A 25,099-nucleotide genomic window follows, 5' to 3' on the forward strand; every position below is an offset into this window, starting at 1 on the left:
GAGAGAGAAAATAAGAAAGAAAAATCAAGAGAGAGAGAACCATCACTGGTCCCTCTCTAGCATAGGGTATGCTGGAGAGGATCTTGTACTGTATTGGGACGGGGGGGCGCATTTCGGGGTGGTTCACAAACCCCTCTATGGACCCTATGATCAGGTGCCTGGTTTAGGAAAACTTTGTCCATAATGCTAATACCAAATACCTTGCAAGATTTGATGGTATTTTTCTCCTTCAAGGGATCCATAGTTGTCTTCATCGTCGTCATCTTCTAATTTATTTTTCTTCAAGCATGCGTTCTATGACCCCACGTCCTTTATGATGGGGATAACAGTTCAAAATTCTTAATTTTTTGATTTGGAGAGGCTGTATGGGGGCCACGAGTGGGATGTGAAAGGATATGCGTAGGAGTAAGTACACTAGTATCGTGGCAATTTGTTTCCCGCAATAAATTATATAAAATCTTTTTTTTTCCCTTATTTTTCGGTCATTCCTATTGAGGGCCCATAGGCACTAGGTTGGCAGCCCAAGAAAATGACCAGGAGAAGGGTGGGGGACAAGAGGGGAATTACAAGATGTCACACATCTAATGTGAGGGGTGGGGGGAGCGACCTCTCCTAAGGACTTAGGCCAGAGCTCTAAGATTGGTAGCCACCACCATGCCAAGAGGTGATTTTCAAATCCTTTCATTTATATATTATCATCGAAAAGTGTGCAAGAAAATAACATTGGTTAATAATAAAATAATAGTAGGTTATTCTAAAAAAAATTTTCCAACTTAGAAAAAACTTTTGAAAGTACGTAAAAGGGCAGCCAAAGCAAGGTTTCAGCTTCTCAGTTCACAATTTTAGTTACATAAGATGCATACACTTATTTTTAAAAGGTATATATATATATATATATATATATATATATATATATATATTATGGAAAAGTGTTTCTTGTTTGGGAGAGTAGGCTAGATTAACAGGAAACATCCAACCACTGTCCTTGAAAATGAATAATTCCCAAGGAGTGACATCATTTCAGAGAAGGGAAGGAGAGAGATAGACACAGGGGTCCTTGAGCGAAGGGAGAGAACATTGGCCCATACGTTATATATTAATTATATATGGAGAGGGGACCTATGTGCTACTTACATGTAATAGAATCCCCACACCCAATGACCCAAGTCCCAACCATGGGAGGCACAAGAGGAGGCGAATCATAATTTATCATCAGAGGGCTCACATGTCATGGAGAAGAGAGAATGTGAGAGGGTGGTACACAATTGCAGTGTTTACAATATTTTCCCATTGGATATTATACAATTATATATATATATATATATATATTCACCTATATAATTCTCCTTCTCTTTCCTTATTAAAATATATTGTTTCACTGTTTGTCATTAGTTTGGCATTAAAATACCAATATAAACAAACTAAGTGTTGATCTCTCTCCCAATTTTTATTATAGTTGGAAAACTAGGTTCTGAGTCATGCGAATCGCCTGAGTCTATAGTAATTAAACAAAATAAAAACTGAGACCTAATCAAGAGTCATGAAAACTCGCCCAAGTTTAAGAAATTATTAATCAAGTCCGAATTTTTGTTAACTTGGTGTTTTTGCCTGAGTCATGCGAATTTAATCGAATCTAATTTCTTTTTATATTTATATATTGGGCCATATACTATTCATAACCCACAAGTTTGATCTATAACTAGAAAAAGCCTAAAATTTTATTTGTTGTCTTCAATATTAACTTTTTTTTTTTTATTATTCTTACTGTAGCCGCAGTCACTTCTCACTTGAAGAAGGAAAATAATGAAGATATCTATAAACAAAAAATGACTTGTCCAGATTAGGTTTGACTCACCCAACTCACCAAGGTTTGATAAGGATGAATCAAGTTCAAAAACCTGATTTTTCCATTTATGATTTTTGGAAAAAGGCTAGGCACAAAAATTTTTTCACTCTCTTTCCCAGTCCTTTGGAAATGGTCATAATATAGTAATGCCCAGCTTTTTTCACTTTCTTTCCCTGTCCTTTGGAAATGCTCATAATATAGTAATGCCCATTCCATCCCATCCTAACTTCTCTATTGGCTAAGCTGCTAGCTCCAAAAAAAACTAGTAATGTGCCCAACTCTCTTCATAATTTTTATAGATAAATAAAATACATGTTTTAAAGTCAACCCATATATATAGAATCTATGTAAAATCGAGATCATGGTTTCAAGTATCGGTCTTGTATCGGATGTATCAAATCGGTATTGATTGAGACCGATCCAGATTCTAGACTAATTATCTGTATTGGTTCAAGAGTAAAATAGTAAAAAAAATTAGCACTTTAAAAAAAAAAAGGCAAAATGAACCAATATACACCGATCTGACCCAATTAAAATTGATATACCAATACCAATATCGATACCATCCCCTAAATCCTTGGTCCAGAATCCAAATAGACATGTGTAATATCAGACTATCAGCGGCTTCATTGACAATTTTTTTAATTACACATTGGACCCTGGCTCGTTGCAGGGCAAGAAGAGGATCTATTAATTGTAACATGTGAAGTATAAGCAGCTTCACCGACAACTTTTTTAATTGCATATTGGCCCTTGGTCCTGCTTGTCTGGTCAATGAAATGAAATATTGTTCTCTTCAGACGGCCGTAAAGAAAGAGAGAGAACAATCATGTCGCGTGTCAAAAAATTAAAGAGGAGAAAGATCAAACTTGAGGACAGCTCCAAAACAAGGATGAAAACAAGAGGTTATGATCTTGTTCTATGAGATTCAGATGCTTCAGTTCTTGTACCGAAGGCTTCAAGAGTTCAAGTACGTACCTTTTGTTACCCACACAATGGCCATGCGTGAGATAAAAGGATACAAATGATTGGAGATTGATTTTGAAATCTATGAAAAAATGTCTAACTTAATGCACGGTGTTGGGTGTGATAAAGTTATAGTTGGTGATATAAAATTGAAAAAAAGAATGGTCTTTGGCCGCATCCTCTACGCTTAGACATGGTTAAACTTGTAAAGGACGCATTGCTCCTTAAACGTAGTAGACATGTAAACATGGGGTGTTCTATTGCCCTATGAAACTATAGGATTTTTTTTTGGTATTTGAAAGCACGGCTCCTATGTCAGAACTCTTGTGTCTGTCTTCCTCTCCTCCTTATAAAATGATCTTCTTACTCTTTACAAATTGAATTAAAGAAAGAGTATTGATTGTGTTTCGTGCAAGTGTAGGCGCCAAGCTGACGGGCAGAGAACACTTCCCCAAAATTATAAATCAAGGGAAAAGTTGGTTGTCACCAAGATGGGTAACAAAAGTATCGCAACTTGTTTAATAAATAAAAAAAAAAAAATTTAACTTATTTTCTTAGGAAAATCTTGTTGCTACTGAGATTGTTTTTGTTTTCAACCTTTTAGTATAGGGGAAATGAGCACTCCTGATAGCGCGGTCCTTGTACCCAGAGATAGAAGGAGGCAAAATGACGCCCTCAACCATGTGGAACTCAAAAAAACCCACACCCTATATTTGCCCCCCCTTGGCCCCACACTAGCATAGGGCTGCATGATCAAGGAGTGACCTTTTCCCCTTTAGTAGAATATATTTTTTTAATGAGCGTAAATTTTGTCATTTCACATAAAATTTGCATTCAATTTATGATTTCAAACTTTTTTAAAGAGAGTGTGAATAACACCTCTATAGATGTATTTAGAATTTGTCATATTTTTATTGCCCCTTGTATTATTCCCATCAGTTATTTAAGGTAAGAGTATAAAAAGGTTTTCAAAAATAATTTGAACCAAGAATACATTATGTCATAATAAAAAAGTGACATGCACATTTTTCAAGTATACATATGAAATGACTTAAAAAAAAAATATCTATCATATTAAAATGACAAAATAGTAAAGTTACAAATTATTTAAGGTGTTAATTAGAAAATCTCTTTTTGAATTTTTATTTTTACTTTTGAATTAAATATTTCTTTAAATAACTTTTGGAAATAAGACAAGGGGATTAAATAATGTTACAACTTTTTAATGTTCTTTATTTTCAATAATCTAAATTTGAAAACACTTATAATGATAAATATGTGATTGGCCCTTTTTTTTTTTTTTTTTGTAAAAAAAAGAAATGAAAGTAACTTAATACTATAGTTATATAAATGGAAGTATTTCCATAGTATAGGGATATAAAATGGAATTATAAACCATAGAGGCCCATTAATGACATTTTGTATCTCAAGTGTGATTTTCCCTCTTACTTCTCTTATTTCGTTGAAAAAAGTCCAAAGTTGTTGGAGCTAATTTGGCATACCAATGAAAATACGTCTCTCTCTCTCTTTCATCCCTACAACACTTCTCCCTTAAATTTAGAGAAGCAGGGGCATTGTTCCCTTCTCCATCTCTTAAATACAAAGATATATAATTTCCGTCTGTTATGACTTATGTCCGATATCAACATATGTGAAGTTTGTCTCACATCAGTTTCTAAAGAATTTGATACGGATTGATAAGGTCTTGATATTCACATCACCTTACAAATTGTTTTTTAGGGTGAGTTTTTTTTTGAGGTTCGCATCACTCCTCTAATCTCATATGTCAAATGTATACCTTATGCATTTATATTATCAAAATCCATTTTTTTGTTTTCTAATTTCTTATTTTTGAAATGATTTTGAAATTTACAAAATCATTTTAACAATTGTGGGGTAACACCATCCCTATTAATGAAATCCCGAATTACTCTTTAGTTTTGTCATTTCACTCTTCAAGGATTTGAGGATCCATTTAACCGATTTTGTTGGGGTTTGCCTTCGAATTCTTACTGTTAACTATAAATTTTAGAATAGAAATTCAGGTTTTCTTGTGACTGTTATTACCCTTCCCTTCAACTCCTTTTGAGTGAAACAATCAACCTGGTTCCAATGGATTTCTTAGATATTGGAAGAAACCCCATCAAATAGAAAACTTTTCCACTATATTTCATTCATTATTATGATATTAATATTAAAAGATGCCAAGTACAAGTAGTACAACACGTTTGATAGTGAAGTATCGATTGCTTGTTGAACCATATACCCTATGATAAATTGCATGAAAGTAAAAGGATATTCTCGATTTCAAAGTAAAAAGAGAGTTTCATAAAACTTTTTTATGGGGGAAAAAATGTGAGTGAAAAGATTCTATTAAATTAAATATGATCCCCAAATCTAAGAAATAGTGATAATTCCTCATCTCTCACGAATCACTCAAATCAACATTCTGAATCCTATGAGTAAAACCTTAAAAAACAGAAAAACAAAACTAGCTAGAAGTAGTATACTACAGATTTTTGTCACCTAGTCAGTGACGGTCATACGGACCCATAAATTCAAGGTTTTCAGTACTGAAGGAAGTGGAGTAGATGAAATGATAAGAGGGAAATTAATGAGGGCCTGTGGTGTGTGTCAAGTGTGAAAATATGAAGGGAGCAGGGAAAGGGTGACAAAGCTTTCGTCCACTGGGATAGTCATGGTCGTTCATTCTTGTACTTCTCTGATCTGTAGATTTAGAATCTATTAAATGAAAAGATTTTTCTTTTTTAAATTCACGAATCAAGAACATACGAGAGAACCGGATTTAGTCTTGTGATCAGGCCCTCCACGGTCGGCACTAGTACTATGGTTCCTTCCTTCTTTCATCGTGGCTACTTTCACCACCGCAAATCCTTCTACATCACCAGCCCCACCCTGACTCCTCTCTCTGTCCATCTGTGTTATGTGTGCACCCTATATAGGATTGTCAAGCCCCCATTTTACCCTTCTCACCCATGAGTTTACGAGGCCAGAGCCCTCATCTCTCTCTCTCTCTCTCTCTCTCTCTCTCTCCACTTTCTGCTCTGTTTGGGTTTGTGAGATGGGAAGAGCTCCGTGTTGTGAAAAAGTGGGACTGAAGAAAGGGAGATGGACAACTGAAGAGGATGAGATCCTGAAGAAGTACATTGAAACTAATGGGGAAGGTTCATGGAGATCATTACCTAAGAAAGCAGGTGAGATAATTAAAAAACCTTAAAATTAATTTGAGTTGGGTTTCTGTTTCTTACGTATGTAGTACTTGACTTGAAGGTTTATTGAGATGTGGAAAGAGTTGCAGGCTGAGATGGATTAACTACTTAAGGGCTGACGTGAAGAGAGGGAATATCACAGCTGAAGAAGAAGATATGATTATTAAGTTACGTACCTCCTTGGGAAACAGGTACTACACTTACATAACTTTTTATTTTTTTTATTTTTTGGGAAACAGGTTGTACATTTAAGACACCGTTTGATAATGTTTTTGTTATTTCTGTATCTAGAAACAACGGAAACGATTTTCCACCTTTTTTGAAACAAAAATGGATTTTTTAGTGTTTAATAAACTTATTTCTCGAAACGTATTTTACAAACATAATGCCACTAAAAGCCCAATAGTATCATTGGATGCCCAAAAGGGAGAGGGGGTTCGATTCCCTCATTTTAGGTTTAAACAATTGAGGGATTTATCAAGCACAACAGTTTTTTTATTCTCTCAAATTCGTTTTGTAGAAACGATGAAACAAGTTGACATAAATAGACATAGATTTTGATTTATGTTTCTAAAAACAGGAGAAACAGAACAACTTTATTAATTGCATTTTATGTTGTTTCTCTATTTCTGAGAATAAGAAAATACAGAAACGATAGAAATAAAATGTTGTCAAACGGTGCCTTAGAACAACTATTCACTCTCTGTTGGGAAGGGCATGGTTTGCTGTCGAACCATGTTCACTTTCCTGTTTTCTGTTGACCCTTTCCTCTCTCTCCCTCTTCCTCTGCCTCTTCCTCTCTCTGTTGATCTCTTTTCTTTTAACTTTTTAGTCAATAACAAAAAGTTGACTTTTAAACTCTAAATTGAGGAATATAAACTTTTATTTTCAACTTTATAGTCAATCACAAAAAGTTGAATTTTAAACTCTAAAATGAGGAATATAAACTTTTTATGGCAGTCGGATGGGATTATAGGTACAATTTTGAACTTCATAATACAAAGAGAGTGATTATAACCATTGATATTGAAGAATCTCTTCACCTAGGATGAAGAAACGCTTTATCCTTTTTAGTATATCTCCTCACATACATCAGTGTGTTCTTTAGATTTCAAAAGTATAGATCTATTCACATGAGTTGATATGATAAATATATAGGCAAAAGATCCATGAATTTTTTGGTACACTCTCTCTCTCTCTCTCTCTCTCTCTCTCTCTCTCTCTCTCTCTCTCTCTCTCTCATCCACAAATCCTCATTACTTTTTTATTTTGGGGTGGGCGGGGTGAATAAGTTTCCCTTATTTAGCTATTCTTAATGGAGGACTCCTACATGCCAGAATTTGGTGAATCCATGACAAAGTGATATATGTGAACAAAAAAGTAATAGTAAGGATTGTTTTATCTCATAATTTATTTATTATTTTTTTTATGCTAACAACGGGATCTAGGCCTTCGGCCTGACTAGTCTTGCGGGCCCATACTGACTCCACAATCGTATGGACCAGGTCATACCGGGGTTGAATGATAACCATTCAACTTTCACTGAAAAAAGTGAAGAGCACTAAACACCCCCGTGTGAATGGCCCAAGGTGTGCCTAATGGGAGTCAAACTTATTATCTTACAAAGATTAATCATTCCTCGATAATTCAATTGGGATATTAGTATAATACTATGCATTCATTTTTCAATGATGAATTTAGAAATTTGTTTTGAAAATTAGGGATGGATTTATATCTTGAAAACTATAGGATTGATATGACTATTACAAGAAATTAGAGGAGGATGTGTGGGAAAAAAACAAAAGATTTACCGATGGTGGACACGAAAACTCTAAAAATATCAAAAATATTTTATGGTGGTGGACAATAGTGTATGTCTCATGTATGTCGTCACCTACTTTGAGCAAGACATAAAAGACTGAGAGTGATGCTCCGCTTCCAACGGTGCTTTAAGAGAAAATAAATTTTTGCTAGAGCATGACCTACTCAGTGCCCCCATATGTCTATCTCTATCTTCCATATGTAAAAAAAAAACACTTTTTGCCTTTTGTCTAGGGGAGGAAAAATATAGATATAGAGAATGCTAGTGTAGGTCGCACTTTCAAACAGAGAACTAGTTCACGTGCATTAATATCACAGTTGTATTATCATTTAATTATTAATCAGTTAAATCAATAATATGTACAATGAAGAGAATAATCATTACTTATTAATGTGTCGAGGTTTCCCAAGATGTCAAAGTGGATTCGTTTAGTAGGGGACTCACATACAGTATAAGGAGAGAATGTCAATATTGGCCCCACAACTCATTATGTATGATGCTGGGGAGAAATCCCCACCCCACGGTGTGGGAATCTTTTTCTCTTGATAAGTTAAAAAGATTTTCTTATTGATTACCTTTAGGTATTATATAACTTGTTTAGTAGTTTTTATATAAATCCTAAACATGTGTACTCAAGAAAATATACAAGACAATAATATGTGACATCTTTTGATAATGACAATATAATTCATCATTTTTATGAACTCTTTGGCTTTAAGTAACCTCTAGAAAAAAAAAATAAGAAAGGTTAGCAAGGCTCTTAGCTATGTAATTTTGATGGTCCAATTATGTTAAAATGCAAAACAATATTCCTTAAAATGGAGTGAATTATAAAAGAGATTTTCTTATTGACATTTTATACCTCTTACATATTTATAGTCTTATAATTTACCCTCTATTTTATTCTCAAAATTTATTTAATACAATATTTAATATAAAAATTAAAAAAAAAAAATCATACAGATTGTGATTTAAATGCTTTCGAGAACAATCTCATACATCCCTGGTCTATAAATTGGAAATCCACTTTCTCTCTCTTCAATTAATAGATTTCAAATTCATGGATCAATCTCGAATGTGAACCTGACCCGAATCTTACAAAATGAATCTACTTATATTGGGAATTTTGTCAAACAGGTGGTCGTTGATAGCTGGACATTTGCCAGGAAGAACAGACAACGAGATAAAGAACTACTGGAACTCTCACTTGAGTAGGAGAATCCACTGCTTCAGAAGACCTGGCAACTTAGGCCAACGCCGCCAACCACCAATACTCTTGGACTTATCCAAACTGGGTAGCGCAAGCAAGCGAAGAGGGAGTAGAACGGCCAGAACCGCCATGAAGAAGAGCATGACTACCAGTAGCCTTAGCCTCAAATCCACCAATGCAGCAGCAGCAGCAGCAACAATGGGATCGGTAGAGAAGAGAACTGGGATGATGAATTCAGTTACTGACTGTGAAATTGACAGTGAAAGAATGCTCATTACATCCAACCCAGATCAAAATCAAAGAATGGGTATGAACCATCCATCACATGAATCTAGTGGCGTTGGTCAAGGGCTAGAGAAAGATGGCATTTTGATCAACATTGATGAATTGATGGATGCTATTGACAAGGAGGGAGAGGTGGCCGAAGGGATCATCACCCCAACTGCCACCGCGATGAGGGAGGAGATATATAGTGGAATTGGGAACTCAAATGGGGAGAGTGAGGACTGGTACTCTTATTCTTCCAATAACATGAGCTTCTGTTTAGATGATCAGGAATGGGGTGACTGGGACTGGACTTCTGCAATTGTTGGCGGATCTTCTGGGGCAAGAGGATATTGATATTCAGAGCCGTACCACTACTACTATTACTGATTCTGCTGCTACAAGTACTGGAATGTGGCCGGAAGAGGGAGAGGAGTTGCTGTCTTGGCTCTGGGAGGATGATGATGGTGAAGAAAATTTGGGACCAGCAGGGACCACTAGTGCAGAGGAGTGTGAGCAGTAGCTGGAGGCTTCTTTCTTGACGTTGAAATGGTGGAATTCTTCCTTCTGCTGCTTCTTGTCTTGAGTTCTGGAATTTTCTCCGTTGGTATTTCTTAATAGAAGAGAAAAATCCATTAATAAATGGAGAAAGTTTTTATTTTTATTTTTATTTTTAATTATAAAGGACCATCTTAGGTTCACAAACTCCTATGTGGTTTTTTTATTTTATTTTATCATTTTTCAAGTCTTCTAAGGGAGATTATGAAAGCTTGATCCAACCATGGATTTAGTTATCGGTATTGGTCTTTGCCTATTTGGATTGGTATCGAGAGGATCAATGTATATCGGTCATTTTTACCCCTTGTTTTTAAGAAAAATTACATTTATTTTTTATTGTTTTATCCTTGAAATGATAGGGGTAACTGATCCAGATTGGTTAAGGATTGGAGATCGGTCTCAGTTGATACTAACACGATATGGCCGATATGATATCGATACTTGAAACCATAGATCAAACCGTTGAAATTTGAATTTTAATTAGAAAAATTGAAAACGTTTAGTAAATAGTATGATTGATTTTGAATTGATAAACTATTGGTTTTGGATTGATTAGAACTGATGCTATTAAGTTGATTACAAAATTAGTTAGTTGTAACATTCTATATATTTTTTATGGTACATTCTTAGGGTATGGCTGCAAAGTTCTTGTTCCTTCGGACCTCGCATATGCGAGAGGTTCATGCACCAAATATGCCTGTTTATTTATAATATGTAAATTAATTTAATCTTTTTTATTTTTATTTTATTTTTTATTTTTATAGCTAGTCACAGTTTGAGCATAGTTTACCCCAAAAGAAAAAAAAGAAGTTTGAGCATAGAAGTCATTCTCGGGATATGGCTACATAGTTCTCGTACTTTCGAATCTCGCATATGCGGAGAGCTTCGCGCACCGGATATGCCCTTTTATTTGTTCTATGTAAATTAATTTAAATTGTTTTATTGTTGGTCACAGTTTCAGCATAGTTTACCGAAAAAATAAAAAAAGTTTCAGCATAGAAGTCATGGTTTAAGCCCAACAATGTCGAGCCCAATAACATGGGATATCTTTATTTTGGACTAGTACTATTAATAAAAAGGCAACAAAACAGAAATAGAAACGATAAGTTTCCTCGGAATTGTTGAAAAACTGTTTATTAATTGATTCGATTTGAGATATTATAATGATTTAACAAAAAGATCAGTACTAATTTCTGCCCTTCTTATCTTCAAGCGAATTAGAATCAACATTGAACCAAATCTGATTAAAATCCTTACAAAAGTTCTTCCCACTCCCTCTAAGAAAAAAAAAAAAAAATTACTCAATGAGAAGTATAGAACAATTGCGTTAAAAGCCCATTAAGTAGAACAACGTCTTTTCATTCTCATTTGGGCTGGATTCAATTTATTAGTAAGGTTCAATTGGCCCAGTTTGCAATTTATATAATCCTTGTATGTGGCTGTGGATATGAGAGACTTAACTATCCAATTACATACTGTGATTTACCTAACTGTGTATTACTTCCTCGTTCATGAGATATATTTACCCCTCTAGTTATGGTAAATCACTATATATAACACCAGTTAATGTCTTAATGCCATCCTATGTAACATTTTTCGGGGAAATGATGTACATGTTAAAATGAAATAAAAAACAATGCAGAAAATGAATGCAAGTTACAAACAAGTAATCACATAACGCAAAAATTTTCCAGATTTGATAAGATTGTTGATGTTCACAGCACGATGAGAACTGTTTCACAATTACAACCACTTGTCCCCAAGCCCTATAGACTTTTATCGGCCCTTTGGAATTGCCCACAAACCTATGCAATGCAATACAAAACATCATAACCCCAACAACACATATTATTAGCGTGTAGATTCCTTGACACACCAAGACATAAATGGGGGCTCCATTCCCTCTCTCTCCTCATAAATCCCTCCTATTTGAAGATTTGTAATGGCGACCCTCCAATCGCTAGGAGTACTTTGGCATTGGAGGGAACCCACTCTTGTATTTATTTATTTTTTTATGTCAAATTTTCTTATTTTTATTCAAATAAAACTATATTCAAGTGTGTACAAGGATTACCTTAATGGCCTACCATCTCATATTTTATAATATGATTGGACTTCTAATTATGATAAGTTCTTATAATAGGAAGTAAATGCCGTACTACCATTTTATGTTGTCCTCTAATTGTTAAGGACATTGGATTTTTTTTTTTTTTCTTTTCATATCCCTATTCCATTCATTTAATATCCCTTTGATGTCATTGACATAAGAGATGTTGTTTTTCTAATCTATCTATTTCTATTTATATATATGGAAAGTTAATAAATCATCATATAATAAAAAAAAAAAAAAAAATTAGAGGTTCGTGATGATTTTGAAATTTTTACTAAGTAATCTATTATCCTTATGCACAAGATAATCAATTTGGTTGTTGTGGTCGGACTTTATTATGGATTTCTGACCACATTCACAAATAAAATTATATTCTCTAAATTATGTTGAAGTTTTTCATCTACTTTCAAATATAGATATACCCCTCCCCCATTTTGTATTAATATTATCTAACTATATTTTATTAAATTAAACTATGCTAATAAATTGAACCTACCAAAATGGGATATAAAAAGACTGACTGCCCCTTCAGTAGAGAGGTAAATCTACGCATAGTACACCCTTCGCCATCACACCCTCTCTCTTCCTCCTCTACAGCTTTACTCATATGGGTCATTTGACATTGGGATGACAGAGGCAAGGAGGAGGGGCACGGTGCAGGGTTTGCACCCTTCACAGCGGAGATTATCCCTTTAAAGTATTAGGGGAGAAAAGATGTGAAAACTTTGTTTTCAGAGGAAATTAGAATAGGAATTTTTTGGTAAGGGAGTTTGAATAATTTAAGACAAATTTGGGGGGTAGACAGAATTTTTCCACACAAACTATAAAAAAAAAACAAACGTGACGAGTTGATGGAGTTTCGACGAATCATAGAGAAGTGTATACGCGTCTTCCAACCCAATGCCCAATAAATTCCTAGCGGTTCGTCAAAGACGGGTTTTTTCTTATGCTTCTTTGTCCTCGTAGAAGAAAACCAAAAACTAGGAAGAAAAATGGCGATCTCTCAGATCTGGTTTGCTGTTGGAACACTTGCTCTTCTCTTAGTAGCAGCTTTTGCAGACGATGTAGTCGTTTTGACAGAAGAGAACTTCGAGAAGGAGGTCGGACAGGATCGAGGCGCTCTTGTCGAATTCTACGCGCCTTGGTAAGAATTTTACTTTCTGAGCTTAATTGATTTTTGTATTGTTTCTTTGATTGTCTGGTTTCTGCTGCTATATAATTGTAGAATTATGTAGTTACGCATTGTTGATTTGATTTGTGAAAGTGTGGGGTTTCCGATCGCGTGCATTTCAGATCTGCAATTATTAGGGGTTTTGTGGTGTTATGTGGATCATGATTATCCATATGATCTAGGATTGGGTTAGTAAGTTGAGATTGAACCAGATTTTTGGAGCAATTCCTGACTGGTTTTGTCTTACAAAATTTTAACTTGGTGTCCTCTGATTAAAAACACTTAGTTCTGAAGGGTCTGAAATATTTTATGGTATATAGAATCGCCCCCCCCCCCTCTCGAACAAAAAAAAAAGAGTTTTCAGGTTTTGAATTGGGTTTATATCAATTATTCCCCTGTCGATCATATCAACATCTTGCATTGGATTTTTCATTTCCTACTTCCTTTGTCTTCTTAATTTCTTGCTTTTATGCAGGTTCACTTGTTGTGCTAAGGCTTAAATCTCTTTGTTTGTATAAGCCTATCTTGCTTTACGGGAATTTGCCATTTTTTTATTCTAAAAATTCTCCCTATGTTGATTCAGTTCAATGATGGACTGTCACCCTCTCTCAATAGAATTTATAGAATTAGTGGCATTAGTTGGATGAACTCCGGTGGTTTTGACCACAACGTTGTTGTTTATTCTTTTTCTTTTACACAAAAGTTGAATGTGTTTTCTGAGTGGTAGATTGTACAAAGGAAAGTAGATTGAAACCTATTTTCTGCTATCAGCTTCTCGTTAGCTTCTTTTATTTTTCAGGTTTACACACTGACATTGATTTCCTTTCCTTTTATCCTGACAGGTGTGGGCACTGTAAAAAGCTTGCTCCCGAGTATGAGAAACTAGGTGCAAGCTTTAAGAAGGCCAAAACTGTTTTGGTTGGAAAGGTCAGCAATAGTACCTGTCTGTATTGTTTGAATTTCCCAACCAAAATGTTGTAATTGCAAAGTTCTGTAAGAGAACTAGCAGCCGGCTATTATTACTATCCAGGTTTGATACTGCGTGCACTTTACTGGAGAAATCTATTGAATTGTTCTAAAAGTTGATTTACTCTTGGTGTAGGTTGACTGTGATGAGCATAAGAGTCTCTGTAGCAAATATGGGGTTACTGGATACCCTACAATTCAATGGTTTCCCAAAGGGTCCTTGGAACCCAAAAAGTGAGGAGAATTTTCTTGGCATTATTCCCTGACTGTTTAAACCTGAGACTAGTTATGCCTTTGGATACATAATAGTTGAATGTGTGACTTGTGTAGGTATGAAGGACCACGGACTTCTGAATCTCTTGCTGAGTTTGTGAATAATGAGGGAGGTAATATGTTGGCCTTGAATTCTCACCCTATATATCTGCAGTAGAGGAGCTTCTGAACTATCAAGTTATGATTTGTGGTTGCTAGTTTTTAGCCAAGCATCCCCACAAATTACCCCCTCTTTTGCATTTAGGCTGCAATGGTAATTTTGGATGGAATCAGGATTTTGATTGCAGATTCTGACACATTTCAATTCAATTTTGGAGTTCTTACACTGCTAATGTTTTGATCAATTTCGGACAGGCCTCATGTAGAATCTCCATTGTTTTAGAGTTATAATTTTGAATAGGACACAAATTAATTTTGTAGTGTAACTTTATACCTTTATCAGAATGTTTATATTAAATGTTGTACTTGTATGAGATGACAGTGTTAGCTATTAGTGATGTTTACTTTCTCCATTTAGCGTATGGTATACTTTTCCTAGTGATTGCACCTACACCTTGCAACATGGTTCCTGGGATATAAATTTATCCTTCAGTTCCATTTTTGTACTTGATATGAATGTCTCTGCTCTTTCATATTCTTGTGTATTCATTTCTTGGAGCCTTCAGAATTTTTTCTTGTCAACATATTCTTTTTGTATCTTATCGTATATTTTTTCTTTTCGTAGTACACACTTTTTTTCTGGCTTTGGCCTTTCCTTGCATAGATTGAAATGGTGGCAAAATCCATGTTAGTACACTGATTGCAACGGTGCACTTATCTGCAGGGACCAATGTGAAGATTGCTGCAATCCCATCAAGTGTGGTGGTGCTAACAGCAGATAATTTTGATGAGGTTGTTTTGGATGAAAGCAAGGATGTTCTGGTTGAGTTCTATGCTCCATGGTAAGAATGCATTTCCAATTATCTATGTATTTTTATTTTCATGGATGTTGATTTTCAGGTAGAACTTCTTTTCAATTATCGTACCCTGGATCTATAATGCATGGTCTTTGTATGCTGTGCAGTAATGTAATATTCTTTTGCCTTTTGCAGGTGTGGCCATTGCAAAAATCTTGCTCCTGTAAGTCCAGAACAGTAACAGTTGTTTCAATATCGTCTCTAGAAGCTGGTGTGCCTTAACCAGAGTGTTTAACTACAAATCCCTTCCTCTCCCTTCAAAACTGAAAAATGAGTATGCTAACATTTTTTGGGGTTCTGATTATTTTCTGGAAAATGGTTTGTAGGTATATGAAAAGGTGGCCACAGCATTTAAAATGGAAGACGATGTAGTAATTGCAAATTTGGATGCTGACAGTTACAAGGATCTGGCTGAAAAGTGAGTCCGCCAATATTTAGGATCTTTTTTCTGTGTAGAAAGACTTCATGAGCATGGATTGATGTGAAAAAATTATTCACAGTAAACTAAGGAACTACAAAGAGAAAAACAAGTAAATTCACTATAAAAATATGCATTTGGTGCGATATAAGGAGTACATCCTATTTCATTTAATTCAATCTTAGTGATCATAAGGTCATTGCTTAGAGCAATGATAAAAGTTTCGGGATGCCAGGGAAAATGCTCTGGTTTGAGACTTGGTGGGCCACTTTGCGCAAAAATGCTAAAGGTTAGGAGCGACTCTAAAGTAACCCCTCCTAGGATCCTGCATCGGCAGGACCAGCTCTGGGTAATGACCTTTCATCTTAGTGACTGTAAGCAGATATGTTTTGAGTTATATAGCACACATTTATATATGATGTCTCCATGTATTTGCACCCTTCCCCCCAATTAAAAAAGGGAAAAAAACCTTTAGCTTATCTATGTCTGGTATAGATACAAGCACATGCAAACATTGATTTGTTATGTAGATTTGGATTTCTATTGATTTGTTGTGGGAGCCTCGTGCACTGGGTTGCTTTTTGATTAATCCAGTTATTTGCAAGGACAATCTGTGTGAATTTGGGAATGCCCCTTCCCCCCAATTAAAAAAGGGAAAAAAGCCTTTAGCTTATCTACGTCTGTTATAGATACAAGCACATGCAACATTGATTTGTTATGTAGATTTGGATTTCTATTGATTTGTAGTGGGAGCCTCGTGCACTGGGTTGCTTTTTGATAATCCAGTGATTTGCAAGGACAATCTGTGTGAATTTGGGAATGCCCCTGTATTTCATTCCCTTTGTTGTTAAGTTGTGCCTGTACTGTGATACCAGTATCGTCACTTATTTCAACAAGGACACTCCACTTTATGGAGCAGTATTTTGGGTTATTATTATTATCATTATTTTTTTTTGGGGGGGGGGGGGTGGGGTTGTAAAATGATATTTGCTATGACTTCTAATGATATAGTTGTGAATGAAGAGTGGTGTTGATCATATGGTTAGGTCCCATACTCCATTGGTTTCTTGAATGGTGTTTGTAAAATTGAAAAAATCTCTTAGAATGGTGTTGATCATACGGTTAGTCCCATACTCCATTTGTGTCTTGAATGGTGTTTGTAAAATTGAAAAAATCTCATAGAATGGTGTTGATCATACGGTTAGTCCCATACTCCATTTGTGTCTTGAATGGTGTTTGTAAAATTGAAAAAATATCACTCCATTCTGAGTAGACAGTTGTTTTCCCTTTCTATATATTGTATTCTTTGTCATTGGGAGTATCATGGTAAGTTACGTTCTCAACTTTCAAACATTATGATGTATTTACTGTACTTGGTGTACAATTGCTATCCTCATCCAGGTATGGTGTTAGTGGTTATCCTACATTGAAATTCTTCCCAAAGAGCAACAAAGCTGGTGAGGATTATGATGGTGGGCGAGATTTAGATGACTTTGTTACTTTCATCAATGAGAAGTCTGGCGCTAGCCGAGATGGGAAAGGACAGCTTACTTCTAATGTTAGTAACATGCGGATCCAGAAGCTGACAAATGGTAGCAGTTATTCTTTTTCTTTTCCTTAAAGGTTTGATACCTTTTGTTTTTCAGGCTGGTATTATCACAAGTCTTGATGCTTTGGTGAAGGAATTCGTTAGTGCCAGCAATGATGAGAAGAAAGCACTCTTCTCTAAGATAGAAGAGGAGGCTGAGAAACTCAAGGGTTCGACTGCAAGGTAATGCAAGTTAAGGAGTACATGAATTTTTACTTCATTTTGGACAGGTCTAATGTTGGAAACTGGGTATAATTGATCGACAAGGCTTAGTTGGATCTAAAAATAATGACAATTTGCTGTCTTGGGTTTATGATGTAGAACGTGAATTTTAACAATACTAATCCGCTGTGATTTCACAGGTACGGAAAGATCTACTTGAAAGCTGCCAAGAACTGTATGGAGAAAGGCTCTGATTATGCAAAGAATGAAATAAATCGGATACATCGCATTCTTGAAAAGGTGAAGTTGCTCATTTTAATGTCACCATATTTCCTTGTGGGGAGGCAGAGGTGGGGATGGAGTTTGGGATGTCTAGAAGTCTGCTTAACGCATTAGTGGTGGTTTTAGTATGCTAAGAACCACTGCTCCCCTTTCATGCAATCCTTTTTGTGCCAGATAATCTTTTCATTTCTCCGGGCTTATAAGTTGGGGCAGGCATATAGTTTTTGAGTTCTGCAACCCGGTAGAGTATTGACCCTGACCCGTTCCAACCATAGTTGCATAACGTTTAAGATGGTATAAAGGCTTTTCTTTTTTGGCTATTGCATTACTTAGAGAATTTTCCTGACTTATCAATGATAATTTTTGTTTCTTTTCTGATTCTGTTTTTTTTTGGGAAATTTTTCGGTGTGCAGTCAATCAGCCCAGCCAAGGCAGATGAGTTCACACTTAAGAAGAACATCTTATCTACATTTATTTAGTTAAGCTCTGTGGTGACCTGCGAGCCTCACCTTGTTGCGTTGTTCTCCGCTTCTCGGGGGTTCGTCTCCCGAGTTTTTAAAGCCCGGGGGACAATGTTCTGATGTAAGCTCTTCGCTGCAAGAGGCAATGGATTTTAAAGACTAGCTCCTCAGAGGTATCGAAAAGAGAACAGTTTTGGGGAACATTTTAGTAATTGTTCTTACTGACGCTAATGTCTGCAAGGTGGGGGGGGGGGGAATTTTGGGTTATACTTTAATTACTTTACTACCTCTTGTTCACCCTTTTCTTGTTCCTGGTTAAAACCTCGTGTTCTCCACATTTTATGGCAGTGCTTTTTAATTTTTCACTACTAGAGGTAGCATGTCATGAGGTAGTGGCATTCATGAAATAGTGCATGTTCTTACCCTAAGAAAAAAAAAATAAAAATTGGTGTAGGTCGTTTGGATTTATGTTTTCTTAAAAATCATATTAAAAAAGAAAAATGGAAGAGGTGGGGATGGGGATGGGTTATTTTTTATTTTTGGTAAAAAAATTACAAATTTTAGGCTTATGTTAAGGGAAAGTTCTATTTATGGTATTCTTTTGTATTTAAAAAAAAGAGTAATTTACATCCCCTCCTTTGTAGTTTGCTCTTATAAAAAATCTTCCCATTGTTTTCAGAAATCACATCTCTCTCCCTTGTAGTATGTTAGTTTTTAGGGTGATTTATATCAACCTCCCCTGACGTTTGCTTATTTTACATCTTCCTCTTAAAAATTCGTTTATTATATGTAAACCCACACAAATTAACACTGTGAGAGAGGTGTTAGTTTTGGAAATGAAAATGATGATTTTACCCTTCTTCCTTTCCTCTATTTTCCTTGGGCTCACGCCTCTTTATCTTCAACTTTCCATTTGGCCATAACTCACCTAAGGGTGAAAATTTGGCCTTGACAACCCGAACCTGCCTTGGCCCACCTTGAGCCTGAACGGGTTTGGGCCAAGTTTTTTTTACCTTGAGGTCGGGTTAGGGTTAAAAAACCCCAACCCTGGGTCAGGGTTGGGTTGGGTTAGGGTTGAGGCCTCAACTTGCTCAGAAATTTAACCTTGCATCTTTATAATATAAATTAGGGTTCCAATGGGTATTTTATTTTTCTATAATTTTTTAATATATGAGACATGATTGGAACAATCAAAGTTAATCCAACCATTATAGAAGCCAAGGTCAACTCAACCCAGGCCAACTCGACCTAACATGGCCCTGATAGGGTCAATTAGGGCCGGATTGGGTTGGTATGAACCTGGTAGGTTGGGCTTAAACATGAACCTGACAGGATTGGATTGGGCCTGGGTTGAATTTTGAGGACCTAGGATTGGGTCTCTCTCTCTCTCTCTCTCTCTCTCTCTCTCTCTCTCTCTCTCTTCTTCTTCTTCTTCTTCTTCTTCTTCTTCTTCTTCTTCTCTAATGTTAGTGTCACCATGACAGTTGATTCCAACCACTGGAGATAAGAGCAAGGGGAAGTCGGCAGTTGGGACCCATTTCAGGAATTTATCTGTCGACTCTGATTTCTTCAATGGCTTATGGTTTAACCCGTTGCCTATAAGCCATGAAGTTGGCATCCTCACTAATGGCATATACATTGAGAGCGACTGTTCCATCTTCATTGAGCCCTAGGTTGGGTCAAGGAAAACCTCTGCTTTTCCATCCAAACTATGCTGAAAGGGGAAAAAAACCCAAACGAGATAAGAAAAACAGTGCTTCCCACCGCCATATTGACCCATTCCTCAAACTCTTTGACTGAGCTCGAGCCGCCAACCTGCATATAGAGGACATTTTGCGCTTGAAGCCCTGTGTTAAGGGAGTAAAAGTACTTATTCTTTCGTTTAAACGGAGCACCAAACCAAGTGTGATCGAATAGTTTGGTAATTTGTTGGCGAAACTTCTCCCTCGTGTCGCAAGTTCGAAGCAAAGATTCAGTTAGACTCGCTTGCTTCTGGGCGAAATCTTTAACTTCGTTTGCATCTGGGTCCTCAAGCTTGACCAGAGAAAACACAATTGACGAAAAATGTAATTTAAATTTACCTCATTTTCCACAAATAGAAATAGAAATTCTCCCATTATAGTACAGTACCATCGATACAGGTCAGATATTTTAAGACCATGATAGTCATCCACAACTGACTCGTCCCTCCGAGCGAAAGGATACTTTAAGGACTGCTCTTCTGTGGCAGACAAGAAGCTCATTGAGGAGAGAGATGTTGAAGAAACAAGGAAGAGGGCTAAGCGAGAAGGAGAGAGAAGGGGAAGATGAGGTGGGAAAGAATAAGGTCTGGTTTGTTTATTAGTAACAAGAGAGAAAAGGCGATGAGGTAGTGGGCAGCACACTTAACATGTGAGAAAGGGTTAGAGAGAGAGAGAGAGAGAGAGGTGAGTCCTGGGCAAATGGAAAGGAGGAGATAGAGAGGGGTGAGTTCAGGGCAAATAGAGAAGAGGAAGAAGGGGGGTTAAAATCGTCTTTTCCATTTCAAAAACTATCATCTTTCACGGTGTCAGTTTGAGAGGGTTTAAATGTAATGAACGGATTTTTAGGGGGATGATGTAATATAGGAAAACGCCATGAGAGGTTAATGTAAATCACCCTAGTTTTTACTAGTAGACTCACTCCATTAAGTTTAAACTGTTAAGTTTGTCTAATATTTCGATAATGCCCATATTACCTTTCAATATTGTGTTTTGACTCTTTCACCTTTTCAAAACAAAACCCCAATAATCGATCTTTCCCACTTCAACCCACCCCCTCTATCTTCTCCGGTGAAAGGCGAACAACGAATGAGTGCAAAACTAAAGACTACCTCTTCTCCATTTACCGACTCTAACTAGCTAGTGCCAACAAAGGGAAGCATTGCCCATAACACCTGGGAAGGATTGCTTTTCACTTGCTGCTACAAAATACTTTGAGGGTTTACTCCAAAAGACGACAAAGAGGCAAAGAGGCATTTCCATCTTGTCTCTATTATCCTACTCTGCCTATAAAAGCAAAGTGGAGCAAGAAAATGCAAAAGACGTCCCACCATTGAACTTCCTTCGAAGCTTCAAAACCGAAAATGATACACTTGTGCAATTTCAGACTGACTTAGTATAGCAACAGATTTAGGAATATGTACATGATGATGAATTGGGAGAAGGGGTCACAACAAGAATTAATACAACCTAGCCAAGTACCAGTGCCAGGCCCAGGCCCAAGAGGACTAGGAAAATACCTATGTGGGCTGCTAATTATGTCAACAATACTCTAGAACTTCTAGAGGAATGATGGGTTATGAATTTGAAGGACAGCTGTAACTCCTTGGCAGAATATGCAAGGCATATTTGTTGCATGACTGTAGAGTATCTTTAAGAAGAAGACAAGGGGAGAGATTATAGCAATTACTTGTGAGTTAATTTGCTTTTGTCATTTAACTCCATTGTAATAAGATTTAAGGACAAATGTGTAAGTCCTGAACAAACTTTATGGGAAAAGAAATGAAAATCTTATTGGCTTTGTTTTTCTAGTTCTTCAAACTTCTCATCCCCTTCTAAAGGAGTTTCACTAGCTCGAAATTGGTCTTACCCTTCTCAGCTCATTAATTCTCTCCCTTTAATCCAAACCTCCAACATATCAATTGGTACTTTCATCCTTCCTCATTCCAATGGCAAATGGTACTCGTTTGGCAAAAATTGATGAAGCCATTAAAAAACTTTCAAATTCTCAGTACTTCACAAATGCAAGACGATAGAGTATCGGTCCAAAACCAATTCCAATTTTGTCGATATCACCAAAGCCTTACAATAGTTCCAACTCCAGTTGTCCGCCATGGATGCTAAACTTTCAACTCTACCACAAAACCCTAGCTCTTCGTATGGATCTGGCTTTCATCCTCTATTTGACACTGCTTCTCAGCATCCCCCACATGGACCTCAATCTGGACCTAAGCAAGGATTAAAGTATTGGTATCGATTGCCATATCGATTGATCAAAATTAAGATACATATTGGAGGGTATCGTATCGTATCGGAGATATGCTAAGATACGCACATAAATAGATAAATGAATATGAAATACCTTTTTAAACACTTTTGCATAAAAAATTTATTAAAAAAAGCTATTGATAACATGTATTATGCATAAACACTAAATTGAGGGTATCGCACTAAGAATTCAAGATTTATAGTTGTCCTATAAGTGTAAAATCCTTGTTCCCAACCCTGATTTCCACTTTAGTTAAAGAGAAATATGGCTAGCAGCAACTTTTGAACAAAAACCCCTCAAAAAATCGTGTTTTCTGAAGAAAAAAAAATACCCATCTTGGCCATTATATGACCATAGCGCACTGTATCGGTACATACAGATACATACCTATACTCACCGATACATACCGATACTCATCGATACGTACCGATCAATACATACAAATACTCATCGATACGTACCGATACATACCGAAACGTATATTTTACCTCGATTTCATATTTTCCATAGAGTATCAGTACGTATCGATAGTGTATTGGTGCATATCGGTATGTATCGTAGGATATATATCGATACGAAAAGATTTTAAAAATTCCATGTATCGTATCAGTGTGTATCGTATCGGTCTGCTAAATTTAAGATACATATCGAAAGGTATGTATCGGTATCGGAGATACTTTAAACCATGGACCTAAGTACATGAGACTAGAGATGCCCCGTTTCGATGGCATAGATCCATTAGGTTGGGTCTTTATGGCTCAGTAATTTTTCGAATACCATTCTACCCTGGAGGACCAGCGACTCATTATAGCTTCTTTTCACATGGATGGACCTGCTCTATCTTGGTACCAATGGATGTCTTCAAATGGCTTATAGCAAAGTTGGCCGAAGTTTTTAGATTCATTGAAGACCAGATTCGGGTCTTCATTATTTGAGGATCATCGTGGAGCATTATTTAAGTTGACGCAACAAGGCACGATCGCTGAGTATCAATCCAAATTTGAAGAACTCTCTAATAAGGTGTATGGTGTTCCTAAACATTTCCTCATTAGTTTCTTTATCTCTGGTTTGAAGGTAGAGCTCAACAGAGAGCTATTGGTGGCACAGCCGTAGTCATTGGTCCATGCTATTTCCTTAGCAAGATTATTTGAGGAAAAATTTGTTGGCAAGTAGATAGAGTTTCAAATCCTTTTGCCATGATAGGGACTTCCTGGAGTTGAGCCTATTCTGAAAACCCCCCCCCCCAAAATCGATGCCCTTGGTCCCTGTTATTTGACCGCAATTAAGTCCATTAGAGATGAAGGCCAGGCGTGAAAAGGGTCTTTGCTACGATTGTGATGAAAAATTTGTAGTAGGACATAAATGTAAGGGGAGGCTATTTATGTTAGCCGTGGATGACTCAGAGTTCATTGAGGTCACAGACAACAGTTTGGATGCTGATCAATTGGAGACGATTGCTACTAGAGTGGAGATAATACCTGAAATTAGTCTTCATGCATTAGCAGGTGAGCTCAGTCCAGAAACTTTGAGACTTACTGGTTTTTATAATGAGCATAGATTGCACATACTTATTGACAGTGGAAGCACCCACAATTTTGTTCAAGAATCCATTGTTGATGCTTTAAATTGTCCAATTACCTGAACTAAGCCCTTTAAGGTTTATATTGGTAATGGGGACTTTTTAATGTGTAGTAAGCATTGTAAGGGTGTACCTCTTAAGCTGCATGGTACTAAGTTTCTTGTGGATTTGTTTGTTTTGCCTATTAAAGGGGCTAATATAGTCTTAGGTATTCAATGGCTTGAAACTTTGGGACTGATCTGGACTGATTACAAAAAATTGTCCATGGACTTTGAGCGGGAAGGCACACCAGTTTCATTGGTGGGGGAATCTTGCCTTCATGATGCAGACCTGTCAGTAAGTCACTTGAGAAACTAATCAGCAAGACTGAAGTAGTTTCCTTCTTCCATTTGAAGGTTGAAAGTATTAGTGATTCCCTGGAACCTGCATGGCAATCATTACCTGCCAGTGTTCAGAAAATCTTACACAAATTTCAGCAGGTCTTTACAGCCCCCACAACCTTACCTCCTCATAAAGAAACTGACCATAATATTCATTTAGTCCCTGGAGCTATGCCTGTGAATGTGCACCCCTACAAATATCCTCATTTTCAGAAAAGTGAGATGGAGAGATTGGTCATTGAAATGCTTCATCAAGGCCTGATCCAACACAGTTGCAGCCCCTTCTCATCTCCAGTGTTGCTTGTTAAGACAAAAGATGGTAGTTGGAGGTTTTGTGTAGGCTATAGGGCATTAAACTTCATAACCATCAACAATAGATTTTTTATTCCTACTATTGATGAACTATTAGACGAACTACATGGAGCAACTGTGTTTTTCAAACTTGATTTGAGGGCAGGCTATCATCAAAGTAGGGTGAAGACTCAAGACATTGAGAATACTGCTTTTAGAACTCATGAAGGTGATTATGAATTTTTGGTGATGCCCTTTAGCTTGACCAATGCTCCTGCCACCTTCCAAGCCACCATGAACAGTATTTTCAATCCCTTTTTACGAAAATTTGTGACTGTATTCTTTGATGATATATTGGTTTACAGTGTGACCTTACATGGAATTCCCAAGTCAATAGTCTCTGATAGAGACCCTATTTTCACAAGCAAGTTCTGGCAACACCTTTTGAGACTCTGGTACTACTCTCAAGATGAGTTCAGCCTACCACCCCCAAACTGATGGCCAGACTAAAGTTCTCAACAGATGTATGGAACAATATCTCAAGTCCTTCACTCAAGA

The 25,099-nt window shown here is 36.6% G+C and overlaps 2 protein-coding genes across 3 annotated transcripts; both read left to right on the forward strand.

Moving 5' to 3' along the window:
* Positions 1-5,834: 5,834 nt before the first annotated feature.
* LOC122091288 (transcription factor MYB12-like) lies at positions 5,835-10,196 on the forward strand. 2 transcript variants are annotated; one of them, XM_042661147.1, is made up of 3 exons: positions 5,835-6,027; positions 6,104-6,233; positions 9,002-10,196. In XM_042661147.1, the coding sequence occupies exons 1-3, from the start codon at positions 5,895-5,897 to the stop codon at positions 9,693-9,695; spliced, it is 957 nt and encodes a 318-aa protein (XP_042517081.1). In that variant the 5' UTR covers positions 5,835-5,894; the 3' UTR covers positions 9,696-10,196. The 2 variants fall into 2 exon arrangements, with proteins under 2 accessions (XP_042517081.1, XP_042517082.1); XM_042661148.1 differs by having other exon boundaries at positions 5,850-6,027; positions 6,124-6,233.
* A 2,685-nt stretch (positions 10,197-12,881) lies between these two features.
* Positions 12,882-18,651, forward strand: LOC122090519 (protein disulfide-isomerase like 2-1-like). Its single transcript, XM_042660141.1, has 11 exons — positions 12,882-13,150; positions 14,020-14,104; positions 14,280-14,377; positions 14,474-14,529; positions 15,240-15,357; positions 15,508-15,535; positions 15,699-15,790; positions 17,192-17,348; positions 17,437-17,561; positions 17,741-17,840; positions 18,236-18,651. The coding sequence occupies exons 1-11, from the start codon at positions 12,999-13,001 to the stop codon at positions 18,299-18,301; spliced, it is 1,077 nt and encodes a 358-aa protein (XP_042516075.1). The 5' UTR covers positions 12,882-12,998; the 3' UTR covers positions 18,302-18,651.
* Positions 18,652-25,099: the final 6,448 nt, after the last annotated feature.

This window comes from Macadamia integrifolia, chromosome 10 (assembly GCF_013358625.1).
Source record: "Macadamia integrifolia cultivar HAES 741 chromosome 10, SCU_Mint_v3, whole genome shotgun sequence".
Lineage (NCBI taxonomy): Eukaryota > Viridiplantae > Streptophyta > Magnoliopsida > Proteales > Proteaceae > Macadamia > Macadamia integrifolia.